Genomic DNA, 7,947 nt, shown 5'->3' on the forward strand with positions numbered 1-7,947 from the left:
TCATGTAGACTGGATTGAACACACAGCTGCAGTTTGTAAGAAAGTGCCAGCGTCCTTTCACTCACTACATAAATATGAAAAAGTATTTCCTTTCGAGCTTAAAAAGAAGGTCGTAGAGACACTAATATTCCCAGTACTCGAATACGATGATGCTAGTCTCCCAGGATTTCTGACGAAAGCTCACGCAGGATGGAACTGGCGATGAATGCCTGTGTACGATACGTTTGTGACGTATTCTTTTCCGAACATATCCCACCAGCCTACGAATAATTATCACGGCTGTGTGCCGATAAGCGTAGACACTATCATACTCTATATTTGCTCTCTCTTCTTCTCAGTCATTGCTCTACCTCTTGTTATCTTCAACTACTACACCACTATCTAACAGGAGAAATACTCGTTCTCAACGACGTAAAATTCTCTCTGTACCACTGTCATATTTTCTAAACCATTCTCTGTATCAGAAATTCGACATTGGAACAACTTTCCTCAAAATATCAGAGAAATTAAATTCGTTCCAAACTTCAAAAGGCAGCTAAGTGTCAACCATCTATCGCAATAGCCATCTCTCCCACATACTGTGCAGCTCGCTCTCGTTAGTCCCCCTCCCCCACAACTTTTCCCTGCCCCTTGTCGGCAACGTTCTCTATTTTTATTCCTAACAATGACTGTCGCTGTCATTTCAATCTTTTCCTCTTCCTTTATCCATTGCGGTTCTGATAATACTAGACATTGCTTCAGATATGCTAAGCTGATCTGTATCACTCTAAATATCCTTTACTATTATAATTATTTCTATTATTGTCATTACTGTCAGTCAATATTATTATTATCGTTATTGTTACTATTATTATAATATGCAGCCATGTTTAAAACTTCATTATTATTATTACTATTGAGACGTTCTGTAATACCTTTTGTATGCGTCGCTCTTGGTCGGATGTAACAGAGCGCCTTAAAGCCTTAATGTCGTCAGGTTAAATAAACAATAAAAAAATAAATAAGTAACTAAATATTAATCCTGTGATTGATGTGTTGCGATGAGCACAACTGCTGCTCTTGTTTCACAGACGAACTGCCTTATGCAATGATAAGACAAAACATGATGATAATTTCCCATTACGAGACTGTATACCGCCCGGTGATGCGGTGAGGAAAGCATTTAGGATGTCCCAGGGGAATGATCCGTATTCAGGGATATAACAGAAATGCTCATTTGTAGTAGAAAACTTCATGCGGATATATGCTCCGTTCCGAATGGCTTTTGAGATACAACTCATTTAAAGCACATTTCCGTAATGGATAAATTCGCTCTGGTTGTACTTGACAAATACTGTATTTGGATGAAATCTAACACATCACCTGGGTTTCAGGCGCTTGGTTTGAGTACATGAAAATCATACCAGTCACTTACAAAATCCAGCAAATCTGTCAAGTAGTATACGAGATCCCGTGCGGGTTAAGCATGAAAAGCTTTTTTGAGTTAACCAGTACCACAATGGGTAGACCGGGCCATATAAGTGCCCCCAGCCCGTCGCATGTCTTGGACGTCCACCAAGACCGATAAACAGACTCCGCGCAGGGGCAAGCCGTCAGCACTTCACTCTCCTGACTTTTGTTAGCTTTCGTGACCGGAGACGCTGCTTCTCCATCACGAAGCTTCTCAATTGGCCTAACAAGGGCAGCGTAAGTACACTCTGCTTGCCAACAGCGATCGGATAACGCTGACGGTCACCAGCCCAGCTTATAGCACAGCCCGACAGCGCTTTGATGGGAACCGGTGTTAGCAATGCGACAGGGCAGTTAACATTTTCTCTTAACGGGTAGTAAACTTTTCTTTTCTGCGTGCTTACCTGCTACATACTAAAACCATAGAAAACAAATAAGACAATAAAGAAAGTTTGAAAGCTACTTCATTCCACTAGTTCATACTGTCGACATCTCAACCAAACACACTGTTAGGTTTTTTTTTAATTTAATTTAATTTTTTTTTTCTAATGACTGACCGGACTTGGGGAAGGTGACCAGCCAGACGTCGTCCTCCTTGACTGGGAAGTCTAGTATGCGCTGGGCATCCAGCAGGAACTCTGCGGGCATCACGATGCCACCGGGCTGCGTCACCACGAAGCCCTCCCGATAGCGGTGGTCGAACCCGGCACTCAGACGCTCCGCCAGGGGGTGTTTCAACGGCTCGCCCGTCACCGACATTGTCTTACTGGAAAGAGAGGAGCGATATCACTGCCGAAAAAGTCCACTTCTGACACTGCACAACTTGCTAAAAGCCTAAGACACTTTATACAGTATGATTTTGCTAAATGGTGACAAACTGCAGAACAGGGAGCAGAACGGGTGATACAGACATATGATCGGAAATATGTTCCAGGAGAGGTACACCCAAATTACACCCACTTGAAGATAAAATATCTCTGACAGTGTAAATTTCAATAACTGAAAGCACTCATGGGAAGACACCAGGCCACTGAGGATCTCGTGCCTGTACTAGTGTTTTCGCTCCACGGTCAAGAGGCCACAAGAGTTAGAGCACCGTCATGTGGTAGCCGTACTACCCTTCGTACTACCGAAGGTGCGTTCTACATAAGGGGAGGCATAGTCACTGGCAGGGAGTGCAAATACGCCTGGCTTCTGAGGCAAAGGATGACTGGTCCAAGGAGGCAGTCGCGAATAACACGCACCACTCACTGAGGCTTGTGAAAGCAACACCAAGCAGCTTTCATAGGTTGTGAAGCTTGTTAAAGTTAATATTAATGATAATAATAATAATATGTGCGTTAAACTGATGAGATTGTAATGAATTTCCATCCACACGGTCTACTGCCACGCATACAACATGACAACAGACATTTTTCTGGAAGCTCTTTGCTGAGAAACAAGATGTCAGTAGTAGTTCTAATGAAATTATACAGACATCTTTAACTTTTGTACTCTTGTCGCCATCAGTTATGTTTAATATTACGGAATGTTAATAATTTTTATTTTGGGACAGAAAAACTTTCCGCAGTGTTGACCATGGGATGGACAATCGTCATGAAACTTCACGAGCAGTAACATTACCCAGGGCACATTCTGGATGGACAGCTGCAGCAACAGCAACATCGTCGGTAACTTCACCAGGATAGGACCCCTTCCTCTTCTAGGAGCCACACCAAGCTCACCCGGGTTTTCCCACTTCATTGTCTCCCTTGCATCATTTAATGACATCGGCGATCTCCTCAAATCATTCAGTCGGCGATGCTCTGTCAATGCAGCCCTGCAATTACTGCGGTTCACATAAAACACCGCCGGTCACTCTGCTCGGAGGAGAATAGTGTTTAACGTACCTCCGACAACGAGGTCATTAGAGACTGAGCCCAATCTCGGATTAGGGAACGACGGGGAAGGAAATCAGCAGTGTCCTTTCAGAGGAACTACCCCGGCCTTACACGATTTAGGGAAATCACAGAATACATAAATGTGGATGGCCGGACGCGCGTTCGAACCGTCGTCCTCCAGCATGCGAGTCTAGTACGCTAACCACTGTGCTGCCTCGTTCGTTCTCTCTCCTCGATGGCCATACTATTCACTCACGGTATGGCTTGTCAAATGACAGCGCGGATATCATACCATCATACAAACAGTGTTTAGATTCAGTTTTTCACCTGGTGGCCAAATCTGCAACAAATTTTTCCCAGCGTAGCTTTGTTTCGCGTTAGCATATCTACTTGGCTTCGCTGCCTTACGACAACTACAGCCCGCACTGAACCTCCACTACATACATTACTTTCTACCTACTCAAACTGTAGAAAAGGCTGACCTTTAATCGAATCAATAACATCACTGATTCAAAGTTAATCCTGCACGAAGCTGGCTTCAGGCCACGTAAATCTTGTACTGTCCAGACATGGCACGCACAAAGCATATAGAGGAGGGATATCAAAATAAATAGATTAAGGAAAGGCAAACCTACGTTTCTAGCATTTGTAGACTTAGAGAATGCTTTTGACAACGTTAACTGGAATACTCTCTTTCAAATTCTGAAGGTCGCTGGGGTAAAATACAGGGAACGAAAGGCTATTTACAGTTTGTACAGAAACCAGATGGTAGTTATAAGAGTCGAGGGACATGAAAGGGAAGGAGTGGTTGGGAAGGGAATGAGACAGGGTTGTAGCCTATCCCCGATGTTACTCAATCTGTATATTGACCAAGCAGTGAAGGAACCATAAGAAAAATACGGAGTAGGAATCCATGGAGAAGAAATAAAACTTTGAGGTTCGCCGATGACATTGTAATTCTGTCAGAGACAGCAAAGGACTTGGAAGAGCAGTTGAATGGAATGGACAGTGTCTTGAAAGGAGGGTATAAGATGAACATCAACAAAAGCAAAACGAGGATAATGGAATGTAGTCGAATTAAATCGGGTGATGCTGCGGGAATTAGATTATGAAATGAGATGCTTAAAGTAGTAAAAGAGTTTTGATATTTGGGGAGCAAAATAACTGATGATGGTCGAAGCAGAGAGGATGTAAAATGTAGACTGGCAATGACAAGGAACGCATTTCAGAAAAAGAGAAATTTGTTAACATCGAGTATAAATTTAAGTGTCAGGAAGTCGTTTCTGAAAGTATTTGTATTGTAAGATGTCGTGGTCTCCTGACCTTCATTACTTACATATTCCGCCCTCACAATCATATTCTGCACATCAAGACACTTCATTCAAACCAAAACTCGATAAGATAAAGTCAATATTGTATGAATTCATGTAAACGATATGCAAATAACAAGTAAATGACAAGTGCGCCCCGAGGCTGAATTACTCGAGGCTGGCGTACACACACACACACACACATTCAAAACACGATGGTCACAAAAGCTTTTAGTTTAGGAGAGGCAAACCACACACCAGGAGGCCAGTCCCTTCAGAAGATGAGTCAACCTATCTACATCAGCCGGCGACCGCCCGTAGAGCAGACAGTGTTTGCCCAAGAGAAAAGGAAAACGACCCCGTGGTTGGCTTAAAAGCAAATTCCTCCACATTGTGTGGAAGTGCCCAGCCTACACATTCTTTACAGACACAGCACACAGTTTCAGAGGTTTTCAGAGGGAGACAGCAAACACCAAACGCCGATGTTACAGATTTCCGGATTGGTCGCCATAAACGAAACGTCATTCTCCCGTTTTAGAAGGGCATGCTGATTGGCATACGATATTCCTAACGCCTTGAGCTGAAGGAGTAATGGAAGAGACCGAAAGACATACCCCTTCATGTCTGGCGTGGGGAGGGGCCGTTCCGTTGTCGCTCTTGGAGCGAGAACACGTAATGAGAGCGTGTGCGCTAGTACGTGTACTCAAAGAGTGAGGAACAAGTCTCTCCTCAGTACTTCACTGGGAGAGCACCTCTGTCAAGAGCGAATCGAAGTGCGACTCTATATTGAGTCCTTGTGATTAAGCTTCGTTCACTGTGTTGGCCACCACACTTATTGTGCGGTGTGAATAGACAGAGTGATAGTTAAACGCCTGTGAGCGACTTTTTGAGTGGCATCGCAGTGGACTGGTTATCTGACCGGTGTACCACGCCAATAGACAGACTAGGGGCGACTAGGAGTCCTTGACTTCATCAAGGCGTAGGGAGAGTTTGATTGGCGAAGGTCAATCCAGATAGAACGAGAGTTATCTTACGAGGTGTGGCTAGAAAAAAACCGGACTAGTACTGGTGAAACAATAAAACGAATGCAATAAGGCTGAAAGTCGCGTGGCCTGTCACATGACTCTCGCTCCGCCTACTGCTCGAGTTTCATCTGCCTCTTGGACTCAGTCTGCCCGTGGCGTCTGTTTTAAGTAGTTGACGTTTTGTCTGTGTGTCGGAAAATGTTGAGTGTACAGAAAGAACAGCGTGTTAACATCAAATTTTGTTTCAAACTAGGAAAATCTGCAAGTGAAACGTTTGTAATGTTACAACAAGTGTACGGCGATGATTGTTTATCTCGAACACAAGTGTTTGAGTGGTTTAAACGATTTAAAGATGGCCGCGAAGACACCATTGATGACACTCGCACTGGCAGACCATTGTCAGCAAAAACTGATGCAAACATTGAAAAAACCGGTAAACTTGTTCGACAAGATCGCCATTTAACAATCAGAGCAGTGTCTGAGTTAACAGGAGTTGACAAGGATCTTCTCGAACAAGTTTACCGATTTTTTCAATGTTTGCATCATTTTTTGCTGACGATGGTCTGCCAGTGCGAGTGTCATCACTGGTGTCTTCGCGGCCATCTTTAAATCGTTTAAACCACTCAAACACTTGTGTTCACGATAAACAACCATCGCCGTACACTTGTTGTAACATTACAAACGTTTCACTTGCAGATTTTCCTAGTTTGAAACAAAATTTGATGTTAACACGCTGTTCTTTCTGTACACTCAACATTTTCCGACGCACAGACAAAACGTCAACTACTTAGAACAGATGCCACGGGCAGACTGAGTGCAGGAGGCAGATGAAACTCGAGCAGTAGGCGGAGCGAGAGTCACGTGACAGGCCACGCGACTTTCAGCCTTATTGCATTCGTTTTATTGTTTCACCAGTACTAGTCCGGTTTTTTTCTAGCCACACCTCGTATTTGTCAGCAGCGAGCGGCGCAGACAGCAGTCATCGCAGCTTACGGTATTGTGAGCTACAGCTCTTGCGAGCCCCATATTTCCTCCACAACAGTACACTTCACTGCATTTCACACACGACAGCCCCGACTGTATCTAGCAACATTCTAACGGATAATAATTCAAGCTGAGTAGGCGCGGCTCTCTGCCATTCTGCCAAGTCAATAACAATCTTAAACTTTGTATAGAAATTTCATTAGCGAATCCTATCCTTAAGAGGTAACTTCACAGTAATGGAAACTCATACAGTGGTGGATATGGGTTTAGGAATCAAAATGCCAATGGTCAAGGGCACTTCGAAAGAGGTCATGATGTTAGAAACAGCAATTGGCGAGACCAGGACGCGAATAATTACCGAAGAAATTTTGGTCCACAGAGACAAGAACAACACAGCAAAGGGAACCCAGAAGTAGAAATTAGGCCACCAAATCCTGAAAAAAGATTTACGTGAAAATCCGGAAGAGGTTAGGCAAACTGATGTCCATTTACTAAAACAATCAAAAAAGGACATTTGTGTTTTGGACATAGCTAGATCAAAATTAGAAAAAACTGAAAATAGCCAAAAAACTGAAAATAGCCAAAATTCAGACAAACAGGGACTTACAAAAATTTCCGATAAAGAGTCAGCACCAGATACACTTGAATTACGCTACATAGCCTGGGAGATCCACCAGAAAAAATAAAAGAAATCATTAAATTTCCAGTTATTCCCTGAAAGCAACATAGACAAATCGTCGCTGCTGCCCTACAAAACATTCGCTCAGCAGCAATGAGACGTAAGATCACTCAAGACAAATCTGCCACAAAGAAACGCTTCACACTGGGCCAAAAGGTATTCGTAAAGACTCATTACCTTTCACATAAGAGTCAAAATAAATGCAGAAAATTTTTTGCAATCTATAAAGGGGCAATGATAATTTCCAGGACAGAGCTAATGAACCCAAAAACAGGTAAAAGTATTGGCATCTATCACGTGAGCCACCTAAAAGAATGTGAATGAAAGAAATGGTAAAAGACAAGAAAGGGAAAGAGACAGAGGGGCAATCACAAATCGTGTACTAACCACTAAATCAAAAAATAAATTAAGAATCAATAAAATAACACATTAATTAAAAGGAAAAGAGACACAATACACACTAACAATCTCTTGTAGTGTCAGGTACACTACAACATACACATGAACAATAAATGGTACACAACAATTAAAAGAATCAAGAAGTGGTAGGCTATAAATACGATAGATATAAGCTTTAATTAAATTATCATATGAGAAATAAATAATAATTTTCTTCATTT

The 7,947-nt window shown here is 42.7% G+C and overlaps 1 protein-coding gene across 1 annotated transcript in view; it reads right to left on the minus strand.

Moving 5' to 3' along the window:
• LOC126095625 (luciferin sulfotransferase-like) overlaps window positions 1-2,208 on the minus strand; it is a 48,843-nt gene extending 46,635 nt beyond the window's left edge. Inside the window, exon 1 of the mRNA XM_049910391.1 lies at window positions 2,007-2,208. Coding sequence (XP_049766348.1) covers window positions 2,007-2,208 — 202 coding nt within the window. The remainder of the gene's footprint in view (window positions 1-2,006) is intronic.
• Between the last annotated feature and the right edge of the window lie 5,739 nt (window positions 2,209-7,947).

The sequence above is a fragment of the Schistocerca cancellata genome, chromosome 8 (genome assembly GCF_023864275.1).
Source record: "Schistocerca cancellata isolate TAMUIC-IGC-003103 chromosome 8, iqSchCanc2.1, whole genome shotgun sequence".
In the NCBI taxonomy this organism is placed as follows: Eukaryota; Metazoa; Arthropoda; class Insecta; order Orthoptera; family Acrididae; genus Schistocerca; species Schistocerca cancellata.